Source organism: Gekko japonicus, unplaced genomic scaffold (genome assembly GCF_001447785.1).
Source record: "Gekko japonicus isolate JY-2015 unplaced genomic scaffold, Gekko_japonicus_V1.1 scaffold533, whole genome shotgun sequence".
Taxonomy (NCBI): Eukaryota; Metazoa; Chordata; class Lepidosauria; order Squamata; family Gekkonidae; genus Gekko; species Gekko japonicus.
This window is the reverse complement of record NW_015177023.1, coordinates 433,921-458,012: the sequence shown is the minus strand read 5'-3', so window position 1 is coordinate 458,012 and position 24,092 is coordinate 433,921. Positions and strand designations below refer to the sequence as shown.

The window sequence follows — 24,092 nt, the reverse complement described above, 5'->3', positions numbered from 1 at the left end:
AAGTAAAGATAAGCATTTATTATACAAACATTTTTTGCCCAGTGCCATTACTGATTCATCATCAATGGCATTACTTTTTCTCATATATATATATATATACGTATATTGTACACACACAATTTACTGTTTAACTAACATAGTTTGCCATTTTCCTAACTGGAAAACTATGACTAGGTTAGAAACTTTCAACATAGTGCAGCAGTCCTGGTCTCAGGAAGTCAGGCAGTCTAGAAGATACAGGAAACCCATAACCCCCATCTTGCAGTTTTATCAGCCCCCCCCTTTATTAATAAAAAGGACTTTAACCATGAAAGCATTCAGTTGCTGTCTTTCCTACCCACTGTCATACAGCCATGTGATGCAGTAGTATGTTAAGTATACAAAAGTGTATGATTTGTATAAAAAAGAGGAAAAAATAAGTGTGGTAACTCTCCACAAATGACTGCCTCAAGTACATTGTTAGTGATCTAAGACCAGGTAACAGGCAGACTAACGTTAGACTCCAGCAGAGCCCAAAGTTCAGTTACTTGAACAATATTGTGCTCTTCTGTAAGTTCCACAGTAGATTCTGTTTCTACAAAGAGGCCAGTTAAAGATATTGTTAAAGTCACCAGTTTATCAAATCCCTGCTAATCAGTACATATGTTCTCAGTCCTGTGTTGTAGGACAGAGGAGATCAAATAAACCTTCATGTTATATAAAACAGGGAGTGCTTTTCACCTTGCTTGTCCTTCAAGGATAGCTCTCTGCTTGAAAATCCATAAACAGATGCAGAAACAAGTGCATCATACTGAAAACTTGGGGATTTCCTGCCAATATTAAGTGCTTCTTAATATCATCTCTAGTCACTTAGGCAACCTTGTTTTTAAAGATTCTTCACCTCAACACATAACTAGTTACACATCTGCCTAACTGTATGAAGACCACAAGCCATAGAGGCAGCAGGTTATAAGATCCTTCTCTGGCATTTCCTTTGCTTGCTCCCAAGTGGTTTTTTTCTTCATCTAGGAAAGATGCATCAAGTAGGCAGCATACGAGTGTATTGACCATCTACGGTCTGAGATTCTTCCTCAAATACAACTTTAAAAGACACACTATGCATGGAATAACACTGCAGACTGAAACATACCAGGCAATAGAAGCCCTTTCTCTCCAGTGCAATGAATATTCCTCATGGCACTTTCTTTAGTAAAACCCTTCAGGTGGCCACTAAATGCAAAGATAAGTCTAGTCATTACTTAAGAAGAGCTTGATACAAGGCTAGAGAATGCTTCATCATCTTTTCTTGCTCCATACAAAAAATCAAATCCCTGAGACAGATGCGTGTTATCCTTGGACGAAGATACGGTCTTGCACAGTTGGGTGACCTTCTCAAGCCCTAAGACAAGAGAAAGGAGATAAAAGTATCAGCGCAATTAAGAGTCAGAACTCCAAATGTACAACTTAAAAGCTACATAGATAGAATCTTTTACAAATGTGTTGCCCAAACTTCATTAGTCATATTTGCCATAAAATAACTGAAGAGGTTTGCTTCCTCCATGTCTTCTCCCTCACAGGTCTAGGGAGTCAGTTAACTACAGCACTCGTAACTCAGGTACAGCTCTATTACCCCTATGCTGTGCTGGCACCATTGTGCTGTATTTCTTTGTTCTTTCTCCACACCACTGCTTCAAATGACTAGTTTTGAGAGCCACTTTCGTGTAGTGGTTAGAGAATCAGACTAGTGTCTGAGAGACCCAGATTTCAATCCCTGATCTGTTTGGAGACCTTGGGCCACATTTACCCTAACCCACTGCACAGCACTGCAGATGTGGAGACTGATGTAAGTTAAGCCATTTTGGGTTCCCACTGGGGAGAACGGTAGCGTATAAATGAGGTAAATATACTAAACTTCTTTTTTATTTGGCTGGAGTGCAAAGTCCATAGAATTTTTTTTTTTTTTACTGGGACAGGCAATGGTAAGAGCAACAGCAAGCTCTGTCATTTGATATGTCGATTGCTAAATTCATGGTAGCATTTGCATTTGGGCTGTCTTCACCAAACTCCATTGGCTTTAGTCAAGACTACCACAAGGTACTCTATATGCCTGCCAAATGGCATTTGCAAGACATATCTGGGCAAAATGCTTACTGTACATGTTTACTGTAAAAATTCATGACACACTTTAGTATTCTTTCTTGCTTAGAAGACATGGTTAAAACAATTAAGCAAGAAATAATGGATGGGCACAAACCAAACCATGAAGTGAAATTTGTGATGGATTTTGCCCTGTTCATGGTTTAGGAACTGAAGTCCATGACGGGTCTATGGTCATGGACTTCCATGAACTTTAAAAGCAGTTTGTGGGGTTCATACCAGTTCCTGGCCAGAGCAGAAAGCAGAGCTTTAAAAGGACTCCCAATTCCCTTTAAACCCCAGCTTTCTGCTCCAGCAGAAACCCACAAAAACAGCTGAGCAGCTGGGAGTGCTCCCCACCGCTCAGCTATTTCAGGCTTTCTTGTGCAGTCCCTTTAAAGTTTAAAGGGACTGCAGAAGAAAGCCAGGAAATGGGAAACAGCCTATCCGGGGTCGGGTACTGCTTCAACAGGGCAAGCCCTTGTCCATCACCCAGCAATCTGGGAGAGCCCAGGGGCTCACCCACTCTCCCCCCATCCCCCAAGAATGTCACCCTCCCATCAGGAACTCACCCAAGAGGCTGGTGGAGGAGGAGAAGGCCGGTAGTGGAGAAGGGTGGCCAGCTGAGGCAGTCAGCAGAGGAGACAGCTGCAGCAAGCTGCACAGTGGCAGCAGGGTTGCAGGAGCAATACAGTGGCGGGGCCCACCCCGGAGCCCAGGGCAGGGGAGGTGGCACTGGCAGGGAAGGTGGCTGCTCCAGCCCGGGGACCACATGGGCTGGGCATCTTCCAGTGGCAGCAAAGTCAGACCCAGCAGGAAGTGGGATGACCAGGGGGGATGCCCAAGCTATGTGGACCCCAGGCTGGAGCAGCCACCTTCCCTATCTATACCCCCTCCCCTCCCCTGGGCTCCTGGGGGGGCCTGGCTGCTTTACTGCCACCATGGCCGTCTCCTCGACTGGCTGCTCCTTCTCCACCATTGGCCTCCTCCTTCACCAGCCTCCTGGTTGAGTTCCTGATGGGAGGTCTGGAGAGCATCCTCCTGGATTGCCAGCCGATGGATGGGGGCTTCCTCTATTGAAGCAGTGACCGACCCTGGACAGGCTGCTCTCTGTTTCCACTGCTTTTTGAAAACCCCATTTAAAGGGACAGCAGTCCCGTTAAATGAGGTTTGCTGTGCCCACAAACCATGAATCAAACTGCATTTTTGCAGTTTGTGTCCATCCCTTTCAAGAAGCACTTCAACATTTGATAACTGGTGTTAAGGAGCAGCCATGTGCAATATGAAATGTTTCGTAAACAGTTTCACTTAAGCAAATTAAAAACGAAAAGCTTAAAAGGGTACTTTGAGGAGACAATAGAAAATGCTTTTCTTCCCTGCCAGCACCATGATGCTGCTGCATTATTTACTGATTTAAGACAAAACAATAAAAATGCCATCATTTGAAATTTTTCCATTGACTCAATGGCTGTGAACAAATAGGCACAGAGGAAAGACTGCTAGCCACAGAGAGTGTTCTGCAGACCTGGAAAACACAAAAGGGTCGTGGTTCAAATTAAAGACAGCCCCTTAAGGAGTACAGGGAGGGGAAAAAACTAGCTTTGTAGCGCAGCTGCCATTGCAGCACCGAAAAAGAGGTCACTCCAACAGGATATGGAATGCAGCCCCAAGCAATATTATAAATGAAACAAACCCCAGGGGATTCTCAGCGAACCAATAGTCATGTCCTTCAGAAGGCAAAGAACTTCAGGTGGAAATATTCTCTTTCTAAAAGAAATTTAGTTACAAGACTCAAGAACCCATACATAAAAATCCATCCACCTGATGTGTCAAACCTTCTGATTCTAATTGGCAATCTACTTTGCCAAGAACACACATACTTCTCTGAGCACTGCTTACACAGATGCAAGTTCCACAAAGTTTAGTGGACATAGTCCCAGGTAAATCCACATGGGATTGAAATATTAGTTATTAGAAGAAAATGGTTATCTCCAACAAGGTATGTAACAATTTAGATTATAGGCTTAAATCCTCACAAATATGGACTAGAGTTTGCTCAGTTTTAGAAATCACAGGGCTTTGACCAGCCAGAATTACATCTTTTCATCTATTGGTGCTCTTTAACCCATCCACCCCAGTTAATTGTGTTACAGTTGCATATGATACTATTTAGCTAAGCCACTATCAGTATCACAACAACAGATCAGCACACAGAAAAACAAAGAAAAGTTGTTAATAAACACATCCTCCTTTCCCTTGTTCTAAAACTTACTCTAACTAGATGTTACAATCAGAGTAAAAGTAAAGATTTCCTTGCTCAAAAGCTAGTCTAGGGGGCAGTGCTCATCTCTGTTTCCAAGCTGAAGACCAAGCCCTGTCCGAAGACAGCAGTCATGTGGCCGGCATGATTAAACGCCAAGGCGCATGAAATGCTGTTACCTTTCCACCGAAGTGGTACCTATTTATCTACTTGCTATTTCTTGCTCTCGAACTGCTGGGTTGCCAGGAACTAGCGACAGAGACAGGAGCTCACTCCATCATGCGGCACTAGGGTCTCGAACTGCCGAGCTACAGACCTTCCGGTGCCACCGCAGCCCCACAGCCTGTACCTACAATCAAAGTAAGGTAAAGGTAAAGGTTTCCCTTGATCGAAAGCTAGTCAAATCTGACTCTAGGGGGCAGTGCTCATCATTTCCAAGCCGAAGAGCCAGCCCTGTCCGAAGACTTCTCCATGGTCATGTGACCGGCGTAACGAAATGCCAAGGTGCACAGAATGCTGTTACATTTCCATCAAAGTGGTACCTATTTATCTACTTGCAATGTCTTGCTTTTGCAACAGCTAGGTTAGGAGGTGATGGGGCCAGAGATGAGAGCTCACTCTGTCATGTGGCACTAGGGTCTTGAACGGCCGAACTACAGACCTTCCAATCTGCAGCTCAGCATCTTAACCTCTAGGTACATACAAACTTAGAAAGTTGCCAAAGGTTCTAAAGATATCCCATTACCTCAGGCTCCCTGCAACCAGTGGGCCAAGCCACATGGTTAAAGACGGCTCCTGGCTAGTGTTCCCTCTAAGCTGAGTTAGTGTGAGCTAGCACACAGTTTTTTAGCCTCCGACTCACATATTTTTGTCTTAGCTCAGGGATAGCTCCAGAGCAAACTAATTCATGCAGTAGTCAAATCGCTCACTCACAACTTTAATGCCATTAGCTCACAAAGTAGAATTTTTGCTCAGAAGACTCCACAGCTTAGAGGGAACATTGCCGGAGAATAGTCTGTCTTCTTCCAAGGACCAGCATCAAGAGCCCCTCCCTCCTGAGAGCAAGCACTCTTATTAAACATCTGATTCCACCCATTTTATATCACTCTCTCCACCACTTTTGACCTGGTCTGCCCAGTCAGAAGGCATTCTGGGAAATCTCCAGTAGTCAGCTGGGTCTCCACACCTCCTACAACACCACTTCTCTCACTGGTGGTGGCCAAGCATTTTTAATATCATTCTAGCATGTTAACAAAAAGTGTAAACAGAAGAGGCTTGTGTTTCTGACTCAAAGCATTCTGGTGCACATACCTTAATCACAGGGGCCACTCAAAAGAACAGGTGATTTCAAATGCATCATGCTTAATCACACTGTTTTTCAAGTGGGAAGGATCTCCAGAGATCATACATAATCAAGGACTACTTGAACCAAGCTAAAGTACATTTGGGAATCCCTTACACAAGTGTGGTCAAGACCTCAAACTATACAGCCAAACTATATTTCACATTCAAAAGAGCATATAAACCCCATGTATGTTGCAAAGTCACAAAAATAGACCTCAAACTAACCAAAGGTCCCAGACATGCAGCCTTAGAAGCGTGGAATAAGTGGCAGGAGTTATGGCTAAGAAAAACTTCAAGCTGGGCACCATTAAAATCTATAAACAAGGATATAACAGGTAACGAATGGTGGGAATGGCTAAAAGCTAAAGGGTATTATATGATGAAAGATATGTTTAGAGGAGGCAATCTAAAACCCATACAGGAGATAATAGAAGAGGTGGGCAACCAACATTGGTTAAGAATAACTGGCCTGTATAGTAAGGTTAAAAAGATAAAGGAAAAAGAGAAATGTTGGCTAGAGGAACCAATAGAAACATTATACAAAGAGATGCAAAAGTCAAAACAAGGGCTAGCAGGGAAAATTTACAAGGAAATGACATCAAATGTAGATAAGTCAATATTGTATTTACAAAACACTTGGGCCAAAGAAGGTCAGATAACAAATAGTATGGCAAGAAAAATAATGAAAGGAACTGAGGAAATTAAAGTAATCAAATTTAATGAAATGGAGCATAAATTTCTTACCAAATGGTATAAAACACCAGCACAAATTGCAAACATGTTCCCAGGTATGAGCCCTAGATGTTGGCATTGTAAACAATCGAAGGGATGGTATTCCCATATGTGATGGGAGTGCCCAGAGGTCAGAGTATTCTGGACAAAGATATTACAAATTATAAATAAGACATGTAAAGTATCATTACACATTAACTTTAATTTAATGCTAATGAGTATAGTAGGTAATCCAGCAATAAGCAAAGAGAACCAAGCTTTGTTTAAAGCCCTGATACTAGCAGGCAAAGCAGTAATAGCTCTAGGCTGGAAGAACAAAAATAAATGGACAGTAGAAATCTGGCATAATTATTTGTTTGATCTCATACAGTCCGACATAATCGAAAAACTGGAACGTAAGGCCACATGGAAAGACAAGACTACGGAGATCACGATGAAGTGGAAGACCTACCTGGAATGGATACCGACAGAAGGAAGAAAAGACATTCAGAGCAAGATTCGGACTTTGTGCCCGTGGCTGGGAATATAGGACTAAAGCACCGGGATAGCATAGGGGGGAGGGGGGAGGGAAAAAACTATTATGAAAACGCATGGTTAAAAGATAATATGTAACATCTGTGTAAAACAATTTAAAAAATAAATATTAAAAAAAAAAACCCATGTATGAAAACCAACCAGAACCTAAGTTGATACAGGTACATGTGTAGGCAGATGATCTGGTCACATAGGCCAATCAAACTAAGTCATCCAAAAGAGCTTAAATGCAGTTCATTTGGCAAGAGGCCTTCCATCTGGAAATATTTTTTCACCAATAATCCCTGTTGCACACAGCATCAGAATTACAAATCAGAAGGCAAGTACTGCACTTTGTGTTTGGTTGTCACTGTGTTTATGAAGTTCAGTCAGGTTTTTTCATCCAGCTGCCTCTTTGTTTCATTAGCCTGGATATTAAGAGCCATTTTAAACAGTTATGACGACTGCATTGCTAGAGCCTTTGTTGATGTCTTTAAGTGCCAAATTTTTATGTTTCTCCACATGCTGCCAACAAACTATGTATTTTTATAAAGCTTTTTTGATATTGGTGGTGTTGTGCTTTGAGAACACACTAAATAAAATTTATTAAATTTAAGAAAAGAAGGCAAGTACTGTACAGTTACATTGACATTTCATACTGAAAGTTAATATTTGTGACAAAGACAGCCCTTCAAAAGTATGTTGGGGAGTCTTATTGGGAAGAAAGTTCTTACAAAAGTCAGTTTTCTGGCACTAAAATGCACAAATGCTTGAGAATCAAGCAATTCTGATTTGAAGAGAAAGAACTCTGAGGATAAAGCATGAGCACAAAAAAGATACATGTTCTACTCGAACAACTCAGAAAGTGTGTATATTTATAATCCTGTTATCTGTATTCAAGCTGGAACTTCACTAAACTGTCGAAGATCTACAAGAGACTAGTATTAATATTCAGCTATACAGCCTTCTTTCCCCTGTTTTCATAGTGACATTTCTGCAAGTCCTTTCAAATGTAACCAATAGAGTGTTTTACATATTGAGACAAATTACTGTAAATGTAATGTCAGTTTATGTATTATATCCAAGATTCATGTATGCATGTCACTTTCAGTGGCTCCAACAGATTCTTAATCTGTACCTGGAGGTAACAAATACTGTACAAATGTGTCATGTTAGTTAATAGACAGTTATTAAACTGAAATATTCTGGCTCTTTGCCACATCATTTTAAGCAATATATTACCAACAAAATTATAAACTTCTTGACCCTTCACATGTCATCAACATTTGTGTTATCAATATGTTTAGCCCAAAGCTACAATGTAATGAGTCACTTAAATTGCATATATCTTTCACACATAAGAAAATAATTAAGTTCCTTTTGCTCTAGGAGAATGCTGTATAGGCCAATAAACTGCATTTCTTAATCCTATTAATAGGAGCCAGAATAATCTATTTACATGCAAACATGTTCTGCTTAAACTGACAGATGCTCAGAATTTTAGAGATGATACTGGACTTTAATGGACAAAGATGTCCTACAGTTTTCTAAAGCGCACAACATATTTGCTGTTTAGTCTCTTCAGATGAACTCATTGCAGTCACATACAAAGGCAGACTACTCAGCACTCCACAGTCACTTACACCTTAAAGGGAAAGTAATTTCCATAGAGGTACTATCAAGCTCAATGACCCCTCTCTGAGGAAGATATCTTTCTACAAGTCATTGTATGACCCCTCTTCTGAGGAAGATGATGCCTTTCTACAAGTCATTGCATTCTTAAGTCAACCTTGTGTAATTCAGAATCACAAGATTCACACTGAAAATGGCTTGCACTGTTACCAAGGAATTGCCGATTCTAGTTATTGCCCCTTTTAACGAGCGCCAAAGCATTTATTTATTTACTTACTTTATGTCATTAATAGTCCACTTTTCTCTCTTGGTCTCAAGGCAGATTACACAGAGCAAGGCAATACAACTGACTGGAGGGGGTATTTAATAAACAATGCAGCAGGATTATTGCCACACAGGCTAGAATCATCTGTCACGGTAAACTCTGCAGTACAATAGGAGGGAAGTATCGACTTGCTGTCTGAAGTGGTGGTGGTGGAAAGTGCCATCAAGTCACTGCCAAACCCTCATGGGGTTCTCAAGGCAAGAGACAAACAGAGGTGGTTTGCCATTGCCTGCCTCTGCATAGCGACCCTCGCCTTCCTTGATGGTCTCCCTTTTGAATACTACCCATGGCCAACCCTGCTTAGCTTCCAAGCTCTGATTAACCCAGTTTGGCAAATACTGCACTCTGTAACTCCCCTGAATGTTCATTTCTGCTCTTAGGGTTACATACATCATTGTAACCAAATGATACATAAGATGCCAAACACGTATAGAGGCCCTTCCCCTTCTTCTATGGTCACACTGTACTTAAAAGTGCCACAGGAAAGAAACAGCTTGGATAAGCTAGGAAAAATAAGGCAACTCAGTAATATCCTGAGCCAAACACATCGTTGGTAATGTAACTAACATGCATTTGTACAGGCTCCTGGTAATTCTCCCTTCACAAAAGTCCACATTGTCCTGAGATTTCCACTCTTGTTTTTGCACTCAAGTAGGATACAGCTGAAAGGGAATGAGTGTGGAAACCAAAGAGGTAAGCATTATGGTACAAAAACTTCCACATCCGCAGCATAAGCAGAAAGTTACATTTCTTAGTGTAGCTTGTTTCAGAATTGGGGGAAAAAAACAGGGAACATCTATTTTCTATCAACAATATTCTGCGGTACAGGACATTATTGGTTGAGCAAGGTAGCATGTTTGGGACCCCACTGGATATATCGAAACCTCTCAACTGATAAAAGGCAGCCATCAATAAGAGACTGGATAGCATCTAGCCTGCTACTCTAGGAGAATAGAGATTTCAAGATGTGGAAAGACCTTGCTGTTTTTTGAAATACGTTGTTGAGGATCACCTTACTAGGCAGTGTTTTACTAAAGAAACCTCAATATGCAATAGGTTATTGGGCAGTTAAAAATTCATGCAGGACCACACAAACAGCAACATTAAAAGATGTATAGCTTCTTATCAACGCCATAAATGCCACAATGCTCTATTTGGTACCATTAGCCACATGACTCTTTGCTCCGAAACAGTACAGAGAAGGCTCGAGGGACCTTCTTGAACCCATGGTTCAACTCAGCCCAGTTTGACATCAGCTACCCCAAGACTTTTGATGGCACTGGAACTTCTAACCATAGGCTAGCTATATAGACTGGTTCCAAGGCTGTGCTTCAGGCCACGTTAATGATCAATTCAGAGCTGGTAGGGAAGAATCACAGTAGCATGCTACAAATAAAGAGCTTCAGAAGTTCGCCCAACCATCATCATCTTTAAAGCCACAGTAACTTAAAACCCAGAAGACCCAATGTGAAAAACAGCGACTATACCTAGTAATCTCTTAGCGATCTCAGCATTTCCTCTTAGCCGGCATGGTAATAAGATTTGTACATACTAGACTGTCCTTTCTGACCGAAGATCAATATGTGGTAATAGACAGATATTTGTGAAAACTGTTTTAGCTGCAATATTTATTTATCAGCTTTAGATACATGCACCCTTGCAATGAAGTGATTCAATGCTACATATTTAAATCAGTCAGTTTTCCTGAAAATAAGCTTTTGGTGATTCATGGTGTATAGGGGCCTAAAGCCATATTCTTCCATTTCAAGGCCATACTTTCATCTCTGAAGAACAGAACATTGTTTACTTTTTTCCTTGTTATACATGACCTGAAAGCATTCTGACTCTTTTTTAAAAGAAGTGTTTCCAAGATAGTATTCTCTAAATCAAATAACCTGTATTCACAGTACTTTTAACACATACACTATTTGTATGCCTTCAGATCCATTTACAACACACACACACACCACACCATCACTCACTCTCATGCTGGGAACCATGATTTTAACGCAAGCTGCTGGAGCACAACGTCTGCTGCAAATGGGAGCCTCTCACCATGGAGAGAAAGGATGTGCATGAATTACATCGGAAGTAAACTTTACCCATTCCCAAGGGAAGTCTATGTACATAGGATGGGGACACACTGAAATAAATCGCAATTGGCAGACCTTTTTGCACCTCTTAAGATCTAAGCTTCAGGAGACACATAAACAATGAGAACATACCCATGATGTAACTGTTACATACCCTCTATTACATTAGCTAGAAATAGTTTCTACCTGACTCTTCTGTGGCCTGTAGCACAGAGAGCAACAGCCTCAAGAGAAACCTTGGAAGCTCCAGCAGATTGGTGCACTGCGTGAAGGCAGGCTGCATGACAAGCACTTCACAACTGGAGCTGTGAGTACCTGAAGGGGAGCATTCCACAAATCGTCAGTAAATATATCCTTTCATGCATGTGTGTTAGAGGGCGTGAAGTTATTCCTTTCCTCAAATATTAGTGGAGAAACTATGCTCAAGAAAGGAGACTGATTCACACCTGAACATTTTACAACCGATAGAACAAAGTTTGAGTCCAGTGCTCAACCTTTAAGACCAACAAAGGTAAATTCTGAGTATAAACTTTCATGTGCCTGCACACTTCTTGAGATACCAAGTGTGCACATGAAAGCGTATACCCAGAATTAAACTTTTGTTGGCTTTAAAGGTGCCACTGGACTCAAACTTTGTTCTATTACTTCAGTCCAACATGGCCACCCACCTGAACCTATTTTACAACTAAGTTTCCCAGACTCACGTATGGGTTCAAAGTAGGGCTATTTCACGTGTTTTTAGGTGAAAGCACAGGGATTCTGCAGTTGGACACCTAATAATTTATTAATTTGGTCTTTTCACTTCACAGGTAATGATTGTTGGGGAGCAATTATTGTGTAAGTGCTCAACAGGAAGCTGCAACCAGAGACAAAACTTCTGCTATGGCGTGAAATGGCCTGTAGAGTCTTGGAATTCAAAAGCAAGTCATCAATCTATACATTCTTATAATTTTGCCTATAAAGCAATACACACACACAAACCTGCATGCCTTAATGGTGCTACCATTTATACAGCACAAAATGTTGAACTCACAGAGCTTATAGGGAGTCTGTTGTGGGGAGGGGGAGGGAAAGGAGATGGTAAGCCACTCTTGAGGCTCCTAGTGAAGGGCGGGGTATAAATCCAATCTCCTCCTCTTCTATTCTCTTCTTTTGTTCTGATTATTCAAATGCTCCTCTGCCATGAGTACTTGGCACCTTTAATGCTACGTACGACTACGGCACAAGTGTTCAATAAGGTCAGAGTCACATCAGCAACAGCAAGAAGATGTCCAAGAGGCAACCATTATGTAGCCTCTAGAATTATATAAAAAGTAAAAGCTAGAAATAATTACTACCTTTTTTCCTGCAGTCTTTGCCTCCTTAGTACTGAATGCCATGATTTAACTAATGAGAGCTTAATGGTAAAGGGAGGGACCTGGGAAAGTTCTTCTATCATGCTCATGATTTAAAGTCTTTTAGTAGTAATTAAGGTAGATAAAAGTGCATTCTACATGCAGCAAGAAGACAGCCACTAATTTATTAAAATTTCAAGGGACACACCCAAGCTCAAAGGCAAGTTAATACTCCCACATGTTGATAATTTGCTATTATGGTCAGTCAAGCAGATTCCCTCAGCATCAGTACTCTGAGAAGCAGGATATCCTAGCCAGAGTTCACATGCCCTACACAGCCTACATTATTTGCACATTCCAAACTGTATCTGAATGGAAGCTCAAAGAAGTAGGGAAAGCCCAAGCCATTCTCATTTCCCTTTCCTGCTTCCATGGTCTAGCTCAAAATATATTACTGAAGTTTCCTGCTGCTGGTGATTTGCTCTTTACATCGGATTTGTACTGCCTAGAAAGAATCCACAGCCTATCTGCCTGAAATGAAGCAACTCTCCGGGTAAAATTGAATTAGGAATGTTCAGTGAGGTTAAAATTTATTGCAATTTCTGTTCTTTGACTTCAAATAAGATCGTACTGACCACTAAAAAAAGTAAGGATGTTGGAAGTGAAGTCTGAAGTAGTCTAAACAGTAATCTGCGAATCTTAAGAGTCTATATGTACACAGACTGTCCCCACAATGCACAGATGCGTTGTGGAGACTGCCAAACTACAGACTTTCAATTTCTCCTGCAAAGATTGAAAAGCAAGAGTTGCTGCTACTATCACCACAATGCCCACACCAGAAATCCAAACTGTGTAGTAGATATGATCCATTTAGCTTCTCAGGTTGCTTATGAGAAATGACAAACTTTAGAAGCTTTTTTTAAAAAGTGAAGTTAAGTTTAACTGACTTAGTACTTGGCAACTCCCTACTCAGCCACCAGACTACTCTTTCATGTGCATTCACAGATTTCTCCCCACCCAAGCATGTAGCCCCCTTTCTCTTGTTCATAAGCATCTGTCACAGATGTTAATAGCACTGCTGTACTATGACAAAGAATTAAGAGAGGGTCTCCAACATGGTGCCCATGGGCCCCATGACACCTGCCAACCCATTTTCGGGTGCCCGTCAAGTATTTCGAGAAAGTGGCTGGGGCCAGGTGGGACTTTTGCCCAGCAAGGCTTCTAATTGGCTGCTGGAGATTTAGATTGACTGTAAAATTTAAAAACACTGCTTTGGCAGCACCTACCATTAAAGTACAAGGATTGTCACTGAATGAATGAAGATAAGCTGCAGCCAGTGTTCCCTCTAAGCTGAGTTAGTGTGAGCTAGCTCACAGTTTTTTAGCCTCCGGCTCACACATCTTTGCCTTAGCTCAGGAAGGAGGGCTCCAGAGCAAACTAATTGATGCAGGAGCCAAATGGCTCGCTCACAACTTTAATGCCAGCAGCTCACAAAGTAGAATTCCTGCTCACAAGACTCCACAGCTTAGAGGGAACATTGGCTGCAGCAGCTATTTTGTGGCACTGCCCATCATGACATGTCAAAATTCCAAAGTGCCCACAGGCAAAAAAAAAGGTTGGGGAAGCTTGAATGAAGATGAATGAGCTGGATATATAAGCACTATAAAACCTGGCTTGGTAATATTATAGTGAAGTAGAAGAAGGAGAAGAAGAGGAGATTGGATTTATACCCCGCCCTTCACTTGGAGTCTCAGAGCGGCTTACAAACTCCTTTCCCTTCCCCTCCCCACAACAGACACCCTGTGAGGTGGGTGGGGCTGAGAGAACTCTGACACAAACTGCTCTTTTCCAAGGACAGCTGTGCCAGAGCTTGTGACTGACCCAAGGTCACATCAGCAGGTGCAAGTGGAGGAGTGGGGAATCAAACCCGGTTCTCCCGGATTAGAGTCCGCACACTTAACCACTACACCAAACTGGCTCTTGAGTAGAAGGTATTTGCTGTTGAAAGATCACTCTTACATATTTCGATTTAAATTTTTTTTTGCTACTTAAGCTCAGGAAGAGACCTCATTAAGCAGAAGGAATACTTCAGAGTTGAAGGAAACCCAGGACCTTTTCAAGCATCATATAATGGAAAGGGGTGGGGAAGGTTTTGCTGAGAACAGAAGTTCTTATATACTATTGGAAATGGTGTGCATAAGAAAAGTTCCTGGAAAGCAAAAAGGCTTTGAAATGTTGAGAGAAAACAGTGGATGGCAGAAGGGACCTGTGACTTAGATGTCAGAAACTGTGACATCATGACTGCTATGTCACCACAGCAGAAAAGACATGTGTAGTAACACTTGTAGGAGAAGCAAAAGAAAAATCACTCCCACTGTGTTTAGCTGCTGGAGTTCAGTCATTGTTGCCCAAACTACAGAGAGTTCTCCATCTATAAAACTGATAAACACATTCAGCTGTATGAAACACCCTGTAATAGATGACATTTTACAATGCAGAAATATTAATCAGCTAAAAGATCCAGAAGCAAGCCGCTATATCTTTGTATGTACCTCAACTCCAGATGTAGGACTAGATGAATCCAATGGTCTCTTTTTTCTTGGCCCAATGGCTGCCAGAGCTGCGAGATTAGCCTCCCTTTTTTGCATTTGTGCCAGTTCTAATTCCTGCATCTAATTGTAAAGAAAAAAAGAGGAAGGTATGAATTAAAGTCAGATTATAGTGCCTTGAAAGCTTCAGCTGGACTCAAGCCATCAGCCCCTGGCCTGCCGTTTACACAAAGTCAGCAAATTTTAAACAAAGGAACAATTTAGAATTTATCACATTCAAACCTGGCCTATTAGCTCATACAATATTGTGGTTCTTTGCAATGTGGAGTTAGTGGCATTACAACAATGCATTTCAGTACGATTTAAGAACAATGCATTGTGTCCCAAGGTCTGTTGCTGCTAACATGAAGAGCTTCCATTAGCAAAACTGAGCTTTCTTCCCCCATCTTCTCCTGCTTTGGTGTGTGCCCCAAAATACTGTGGGTTTTTTAAATAATCTATTTATTGATTTTCCAACATAAAAAGAGACAACAAAATGTTGTAAACTTAACAAAAAATAAATCATACGTAACATAGCACCTTTGTTATGATTTCCTCCTATACTCACAGTTGCTCAATTCCTGTTTCAAGCTATTTCAAAACTTTAACAAAATAAACATTTTACAGAGTTCCAGTTTATTTTTCACTATTCCTATATAGACCAATTCTACTTTGCACACCCTTTTCACAATTCAAACATAACGCACAATTTACTTTCCCAGCCAGATTTGCTTTCCTCTTTCCTACTTGACATAACTATTAAGTATATTCGACTAATCTAACAAATATGTAAATGAGTTATCAGGATTACCAGCCTATTTATGTATAACATTTTTACCAATATATGTATATTTTTGCTATAAATGTTCCCTTTATAAATGTTTTCTTTAATATTTGCCAGTAACCACTTTTAACATAGCTAGCCACAACTTAAGTCACTAAATAAAAATATTCATTTGGGGAAATCAAAATAATATTAGAGTTATTATATAATATTTTCCCATTTTTATCTATTATCAATTACTTTAATCTTAGGGATTATGAGAGGAGGCAAAAACTTTGCAATCACAAAACAATTAACTTACCTACTTATTACTGTAAATATACATAATACCATTCCATTCTTTCATGTTATGTATATTATTAAAAAAATAAGACATAAAGGAAGGTGCACTTTTAACTTAACCCAAAATTCTCATCTTAATGTTCTAAGACTTTCAATATAATCATCTCAATTAATCATAGCTAACATCCAACTTCTCATTATCTTAGTCTCATAAGTTATGAAGCATATACTGAAGTGAAAGTGTAGACAACAAGGGGATAATTTAAAGCACCAATTATCATTCTTACCAGGGGTCGTTTCGTAGAAAAAGAGCTAGAGGAACTCATTAGCATATGCCACACCCCCTGACATCACCGGAAGTGTGTCATAAGGCCACACACCCCGCCCCCAACGATCCCGGCCGCCACCACCGGCCTTGCAGCTCCACTGCCGAGCCCCATGAGGGGCCCGGCGGTGGACCTGCAAGGCCGGCGGGAGTGCAAGGAAGCCCTGTGAAGGCCCTCCCTGGCTCCAGGCAGGCAGGGGTGGGGAGAGGCAGGGAGGAAGCAACTTACCCTCCCTCTTCTCCTGCCTCCTCCTGGCTGAATGAGGGCCGGAAGCAGGGGGCGGGGCTTCGTCTTGTGCCCCGCCCCCATACCTCACCCGGGGGAACTGCGATCCCCCGCGATCCCCCCCGAAATGACCTCTGATTTGTACACATTTTCTATCCCCTATTTTTCCTTTGCACTTTTTTTTACTATCATGTCCAGATGTCTTTCGTCTTTATACACGAGTCCTTATTTTTAGCTTCTCCCGTTTGTATTTCCACAAGCCTAGTTTGGCTTTCTATTTGTAAATCCTCATTTCTAATTTCTTGGCTTTGTGTTTGGAAATTCTCATTTCTAGTTTCTTCCTTCTGTATTTCAGCAGTTTCATCTTTGAATATTTGTTGGTCTTATAGATTCTCTTAACACAATATTTTTTTGGGGGGGTTATCCAACGTGATCATTTTTTTAATGTGCTGAGTCCTGAGGGACTCCTTTCACTACTTCCAACTCCACCGCAGAGCTTACTGTTTCTTCCCATTTACACATTTGGTTGCTTTTCCTCTCCTCATTCTCCATATATAAAAAGTAACATATCCTTTAACCCTTCGTCCTGATATAAAACCTGTTGCTCCTCAGAGTTCTGCTGAGAGAACTCTGTTTCTTTCTCATTGTCCAGCTCCAAGGAAGAGCTCTGAGGTTTGACCATAAGGTTTTTAAATGCTGTTTCACAGCTTGCTGAATCTCCTCCACTAATATCCTCTGGAACTGTTCCCAAGACAGGTCTCCAAACTCTGTCAACTCCCCAATTTCTGTCTCTTCATTATTCATTACTGAAGCCATTTTCTTATTTACTTATCTTCTCTACCACAATGCTTAATAAAATTCCTGGGTCATGTAACCGAAGTATTTTAATGTGATTATCTTTAATCAGCAGTATTTTAAAAGAAACAATATTAGTTTTCTTACCCCTGCCATGTTTTAACCAATCTTTAGCCCCATTTTGTTTTCAGCCGCTTTCCTTTCAAATTTTGGGTATTTCAATGTTGGGGTATTTAATTGCAAATTTTATTTTATTTTTTTGCTTGAAGTGCTCAATTCTTCCTTTTTCATGCTCAAAGCTATGTTATGTTAAATATCCAAAAAGTCTCTAAAACGGGTGGTCACAACTATGCAGAACATGACGGCCATGTTCTGCTCCATTTCCTGCTTCTGCATCGAGACAAATCACTCTCACCGCCGCAAACCGCCGTCCGTGGGGTGGCTGAAAAAGTCTCTTGCTGCCCAAGCTCCCTCCGAGAGCTTGGGTGAGTCCCCGCAAGGTCGCACAGACCGGGGAACTTAAAAAAAAAAAAAAAAGCAAAAAAGGACGAGTGAGCTTGGGCACGTCCCGAGGCGCACCCGTGTCATTGCTCCGTTGACCCGGAAGTCTCCAAAATACTGTTTTTGAGGGATGAGCCCCCCCACCAGGGGCAAATTAAAAAGTTGTGTTTTCCTTCTACAGGCAGAAATTGCCCTTGGATCGACAGCATAAATTCAGATCCTGGCTCTGATTTGTAACAGGTTACAATAAGTAAGCAAAACACTTACCACTTCTAAAATAAAATGGAGAAGAGGATTATATAAGCCACTTTGGGTCCTCATTGGGGAGAAAGGCAAGGTCTAAATAAAGAATGATTTGTCCACTGAGCTCATTGTGAGACTAAATCTCATCAAAGTCACCCATGAACACATATGTGAGAACGTGATGCTATGAATGAACCAACTCTACTAAGTAATATCGCCCTGGAAGAGACATCTGGATTCCGGAGTCCTGAGATGTTAGGGCTGTTGTGGCTTGTTCACACATGCAGGTAATCACTACCAGTCATTAAATGATAATCAGGCATGTATAAACCAGTCCTTTAACTGGCTTGAGTGTTGAAGTCTTTTAAAACTGCTTACATGATAGGAAAGGTACTTCTGTCTCAACTAGAAAACAAAACTTCTAAAACTTAGTGGGGCATCAGACTTGTATAAGCATTACTCTATATTTTTTCTGAAAGAAGATCAGAAGCCAGCCAGAAAGCATTTCAAGCCTATTTTCCCATTCTTCGATTTTCCCCATCTGCTCCAAGTACAAAGATTTTTTTAAAACCTGCGTAAAGATCAAATTGCTATGAAAACGTCTCTGAAATTGTAAAATGGTCTTTGTTGCTGCTGGCCTTTTTAATAATAATATATAGGTTTTTAAAGTCTGGTCTTGAAGCAGTCAGGAGTTTCCAGGTGACACAATAACCATTTTAGTTAATCTGACCTGAAGCACAAATAAAGTGAGGTACATTTTTAAAGCCCTTCCCAATAGTGAAATGGCATTTGCAGCATAGCTGTAATCACATGAAGCAATTTTTAAGAAGCTAAGACTTCTCTGCTCAGTTCTAAGACAGACTTTTCCATACTACAGAAACTGGATTTTTTTACTTTTGTAAAGTTTTCATATGCCATACTTCAGTATAATTAGGAAACCCTAGATTTTATTAGGCGAGAATACTACTGCCTTGTTGCTTATAACAGAACAATTGTGAACCCTGGGGGAGAGCAGGGGTCACCCTCCCAGGTTAGGGAAGTCCACCCCCTGGAGGAGAGGGGCTGCACAATAAGGTAGGGGACAGCACAAACCAGGGTGGCAAACCTGTGGGGCAAGACTTTGTCCAGGCACTTCGACTGTGGGTCGAGGCTGGTTAGCCTTTGTGGTTGTGGTCCCAAGAGATGGCATACCCTTGAAACGGAGAGGATGGAGTTAAGAGCCAGGATGATCGGACCCTAATCAATGGGGGTGGGGTTCAGTTATTGGACTGCACCCCTAAAGTCATGGTGTGCAGCAGCTGGGGGTGGCTGGAAGCAGAGGAGGAGCTGGGGTTGGGGACAACTGAGAGAACCTGAAGGAGTGGAGTTAACTGTCCAAAGGCAGACCACCACTGGACACATGTAACACGAGTCCTCAACAGCAATAAGGGAGCTGAGTTTCCCACTCATCCTTTCAGGTGCATGGAGCCTCACCCACCACCTAACTTCCTCTGGGCATCAGCCCTACAGTCACTATGCCTGACCACACCCAGCCCCATCCCACTCACAATATATTTACAGCATCTATGACCGTCGTTCACGATCACTTCTGCTACTGCATTACAGTGTCCAAGCCTTGCGTCATCTTGAAAATGAAACCTTTCTTGCTGAGATAAAAAGAAAGTATTGATTTGCCTCATGTACAAGGAAGCGTTATCCTGAACAAAGCTGAGTAAAGGGACAGAACAGTCAAGTGTCACTTTGCAAAGCTGCTTCATTTGACTGTTGTTTCATTCATAGCCTGAAGACTTGTCATGACATCCCACCAGCAAGCTATGCGATCACTTACTGAAACGGTCATTTTACATTATTGAACTTAAGGGGGGGGGGAGACATACAACCATAGAACTTTACTGTTTCATTAAATATTTCCACCTGCTATGCCTTTTACCAGGTAATCTCAGTAAGTGGTTAACCTGAAACCAGGTGGCTATTGATCTTGGTACACCTAGCATGGTTTCAGAAAAATGTATACTTAACCTGAATATGAAGTTCTAAGACTGTACTATCTCAAAACCAAATGGAGACAATGTCTTTCAACATTGTTCTTGTAAAAAATACCCTATATAAAAATAGCTACCAAACCAAAAAAGAAAGAATGAGTCATATTCGCATTCTGCCTTTTCCCCAAGAAACACAGGGTGACATAAACATCCTCGCAACTATCCCAATGAGGTGGCCCAAGATTCAGATCCATGGTTGAGTGGAGAATAACCTACGTTTCTCCTGCTTTCTGAAGTGCTAGAAACCTAACCCACCACTACATATTTTCTGTAAATCTGGATCGCATCTGAACAGCATAAAACCAGATCTATGATAGTGCAGAGAATTGTTCATCAGGTCACTGAAATGAGCCATGCCTGCACGGTATTACAATGGAAGGAAACATTAGTTTGTAATTGTCTATGGAAATATTGAACAGAGGCTATTTTAGCAAGATCTGAATGACTTTCTCAAGATACAGGGCTTGAAACAAGACCATTTGTTTTATTCTTGCATTGCATCGCTGCTTCCACCAACCTAACCCTTCAATGACAGCTGTAATTCTGATAGCTTGGGTTTGCACTTCCATTTCCTGCTTAGATCATCTATGCCACTGAGCACCATTAAAATCTACAGAGATCCCAGCATGTTGGCTCTTCCCAGTGCTCTTGTCAAGAAAACATAAGCAGTCCAAGCTACCTTGTGTAGAACCTCTTCAGCTTCATTTTTACAACAGTATTTTCTTGTTCCAAATATCCACTAGACCTGAAACTGAATAGTCTATTGTTACCAAAAGTTGTTTGACAATTTAAGACAGAGCAAAACTTAAAAAAACAACAACAGTACTCTGAAATATCTACAGACATATCATCCTATATATATAAAAGCCCAACGTGCTGACACTTTCTGGCTCTCCCACTGGCTGTGCTATGTGCTCCATCAGCCATTGGCCCATCAACCACCACTCAAAACTACTTGCATGCCATTGGCTGGGTGCTGGGACTGCTCCTCTCCCCTGCCCACTGCCATCGCGTAGCCACTTCCCTGGCAGAATAAACTGCAAAAATGGCTGTCTCTCCTGATGAAGACACTTCTGCTTGGCTCCTGTAGGGCTTTTCCCTCAGTGGCTGTTGCTAGGCAACCAAGTTTGGTTCTGCCAGTAAAAAGGCAAAGGCAGGAGGTCCATTCCAGGCCTATTTTTGCCTTGGTGGGAAACTCATTGGGGCCAGTCCTGACTATGGTTGCCAACTCCAGGTTGGGAAATTCCTGGAGATTTTGTGGTGGAGTCTACAGAAGCCGGAGTTTGGAGAGGGGTGGGACCTCAGACAGGTACAATACCATAGACTCCACCCTCCAAACCAGCCATTTCCTCCTGAGGAACCATTGCTGCCAATCTCAAGGGAAGGGCTGGAGATCACTCAGAATTACCACTGCTCTCCAGATGGAAGGAATCAGTTCCTCTGGAGAAAATGGCTGCTATGCAGGGTGGACTCTGTGTCATTACACCCTGCTGAGGTCACTTCCCACCTGCTTGGGTCTCCACTGCGGAGAAAGACTGTACTTTTTTAAAGTAGAGACTGCAGCTGAGGAGGGAGATAGGAAGCTGAAGTCAGAGGGGCAGATAACGGTAGGTTGATGGTTGGTTGGGAAGGAGATAGGGTTGGCAACTCCAGGTTAGGAAATTCCTGGAGATTTGAGGGGTGGAGCCTGGAGAGTGTGGGTTTTGAGGAGGAGTGGGACATCAGGCAGGTACAATGCCATAGGCTCCACCCTCCAAATCAGCCATTTCCTCCAGGGGAACCATTGCTGCCAATCTCCAAGTGAGGGTTGGAGATCACTCAGAATTACAACTGTTGTTCAGATGGCAGAGATCAATTCTCCTGGAGAAAACGGTGGACAACCCTCAAACTTTAAGGGAGGAATTGAGGTTTATTTGTTCCAGGGTCAAAATGAACAGACTGTTTCCCAGCCAATAAACAATCAATGTATTTGTGACGGACTGCAGTTTAAAAGCTCATAAGTGCTGTGTAAACATGTGAATGACTGTGAAGAGTTAATGCCTTGCAGAGCCAGAGAGCTTTGAGTGACAGGCTGCTCAAAGAGATTTCATTGGTTAGCATCAGTTGAGCGGAAAGACTTGGGAACTGACTGAAGAGAACTCAGTTTAGCTCTGACAGAGAACCGGAACAGTTTGGCCCTGACCCTGTAAAATTTAACACTGACTGAGGAAAGTTTAACACTAAGAAAAGACTGGGAAGATTGGCAAGAAGGAATGGGCGGATCAGTGAAGACACCCATTTGAGCCAGGAAAAGGGATAGATCTTGTTAGAGAAGAGATTCCCTGCCCAGTTGAGAGGGAGATAGCTCTGGAGAGTGGAGTGATCCCTGGTGTGCTCAGAGAAGGAATTTGGGTGTTTGGTAGTGTATCCCTAACTTCTGAAACCTGAAGAGTCAGTTAAACTCAAGAAAGTGAACTGGAGTGTTTAGGAAACGCTGAAACCAAAGCTTCTCATCTCTAGGATTATAAGACTCTGTGAAAAGTTTTAAAACCCTCAAGTGCTGGAAATGTATGAACTGGAGTTTGTGATTATAATAAGTCACCTCGGAGTTACATTTCATTCACCTCAGACATTACCCCCAATTTCACCTGACCTTTCCCCCTCTACATTGAATAAAATATTTTGTTTATTTTTGAACGTTCTAAAGCCTCTTGTGTGCCATTTTCAGATGTTTAAGTTAAAGAGGTGATCTTGCCTCTTTCCTCACATTCTTGCCATGAGCCAGCTGCAAAACACAATTAAGTGACAGGGTGGAACAGCCATACAGATGTTCATAAAAGAAGAAAATAGATTCAGGGGCTGTGCAGCCAGAAAGGAAGAGGGGAAAGGGAGGGGAAATCCTGTGTCAGAGAGGGAACAGGGCTAGGTCATCATAATTTAAACTTTTATTTTAAAATAATCATATAACTCTAGATCTGATTAAATAAAATCAATTTAGATAGAATAGGATTGACATGTATGCTTATAAAGGGTTGATCTGTAGGGGTTATGCCAGTGCTCTATGTATCTATTTAACAAAGCTTTAATAAAGGTTACATTTCTTAGCTTCTTACCCAGAGCTTTGTCAGTCTCATGGAGTTCCACATAAAAGACATTCAGGGGTTATATAGTGTGGCTTGCTTATACTGCTTATATAGACCAACAAGTGACTTCATTAAAACTTCTGATTTGTGCCCCCTAAAGGCATGATATGATACTCCTCTAAGCATGCTCTGATAGATACTATTTTCACTATGGGATTATTTCTGGCCATTAAACCAACTGTGCAACATTGTTCGTTATGCTGAGATCTAGTTTGGCAAAAGATCAACTGTTCATAACTCATTCTATCAACAAACAATACATCTTTTCAGTTTGGCTTGCTTATTCAAGGCTGAAGAAAACAACTACGGGACCAGCTTTTACTTACAAGAAACCTGGGGTTTCCGGTGATGGCGGCGCGCTAGAGCAGACTCACCTCCCAGACCTCCCGGGGGTGAAGCTGCGTTCCAGCCGAAGGAGGGGGTGTGCAGGTTCGTCACCCCCCCGAGACCCGGTTGAAGGGACTCTGGCCATGGAACTTCTGAGAGGTCGCCTCTTCGATGGTGGAATGCCGGAGAATTGAGGCGCCTCTCCGTTCCGACGGTTCTCCGTGCTGAGAGACCGAATGGACTTAAGCAACGCTAACCAGGGCAAGCACAGGAGATCGAGCATTTAAAACCGAAAGTAAACAAGGTCTGAGGACCGCTTATGAACGTGAGTCGTTTAAGCGTTGATTAAAGAGAAAAGAAAGCTCCCCACCCTAACTATGCAATAGAGAATTAGGCGAGCGGGGGAGGGACGCCTCCTGAGCGCATGAACTTTTGAGCGAATGGGGGGGGGGAGCGGAAAAATAAGCAGGTAAAACTGCTAAGAAGTACTTACCAAGGAGTGTTTGAGC

The 24,092-nt window shown here is 41.8% G+C and overlaps 1 protein-coding gene across 1 annotated transcript in view; it reads right to left on the bottom strand.

The window, feature by feature from the left end:
* Window positions 1-1,234: 1,234 nt before the first annotated feature.
* The window catches only part of TAF4B (TATA-box binding protein associated factor 4b), a 96,167-nt gene continuing 73,309 nt past the window's right edge, over window positions 1,235-24,092 (bottom strand). The window contains exons 15-16 of the mRNA XM_015427792.1: window positions 14,901-15,020; window positions 1,235-1,378 (exon numbers count right to left, since the gene is read on the bottom strand). Of these exons, the coding sequence (XP_015283278.1) occupies window positions 1,235-1,378; window positions 14,901-15,020 (264 nt within the window). The remainder of the gene's footprint in view (window positions 1,379-14,900; window positions 15,021-24,092) is intronic.